The sequence below is a fragment of the Antrostomus carolinensis genome, unplaced genomic scaffold (genome assembly GCF_000700745.2).
Source record: "Antrostomus carolinensis isolate BGI_N321 unplaced genomic scaffold, ASM70074v2 scaffold9826, whole genome shotgun sequence".
NCBI classification, from domain to species: Eukaryota; Metazoa; Chordata; class Aves; order Caprimulgiformes; family Caprimulgidae; genus Antrostomus; species Antrostomus carolinensis.
In genome coordinates this window covers 1-510 of record NW_010319885.1, presented here as the reverse complement: position 1 = coordinate 510, position 510 = coordinate 1, and the positions used below count along the sequence as shown (strand labels likewise).

At 40.2% G+C, this 510-nt stretch overlaps 1 protein-coding gene across 1 annotated transcript in view; it reads right to left on the bottom strand.

Annotated features, from left to right (window-relative positions):
• The window catches only part of C2CD5 (C2 calcium dependent domain containing 5), a gene marked incomplete at its 5' end in the record, with an annotated part of 56,814 nt that extends 56,593 nt beyond the window's left edge, over nt 1-221 (bottom strand). Inside the window, 1 exon segment of the mRNA XM_029085306.1 lies at nt 23-221. Coding sequence (XP_028941139.1) covers nt 23-221 — 199 coding nt within the window.
• Nucleotides 222-510: the final 289 nt, after the last annotated feature.

Genomic DNA, 510 nt, shown 5'->3' with positions numbered 1-510 from the left:
CAAACTATTAACACATACTTACTCCTTCATTTCTTTGGATGGGGAGTTACATGCAGGTAAAAATGCAGATGTGTTACTTAATTTATCCAACGTGCAGGCTGTTCCTATGGCTCGCACTACTAGTCCAGACTCTCCCTCCAAATCAAAACACTGCAAATAACCAACCACAGCATTTCCTCTCATTTCAAGCACCTTCAGGCCAATCTTCCTTTGCAATTCACCTACAAAACAAAAGGTAAAGAACTCATAATTGCAGTGAACTTTCCCCTATTCTCTTGTATGGTCTTTGTCCTCTGCTGTTGGAGCTGCCAATTAAGTCAGTAAAACAGGTAATAGATCCAATCTTACATAATTATGCCAAGCAGCTGGTCACAATCTCTGTCTCCTGTAACAACACAGTGGGATATTCATGATTTGCAGGGGTTATTTTCCCTTTTTTCTCCAAATCTATTGTGACTGTCAAAACAATGTGTTATTTCAGAAGTGGGATTGAGTGCACCCTCAGCAAGT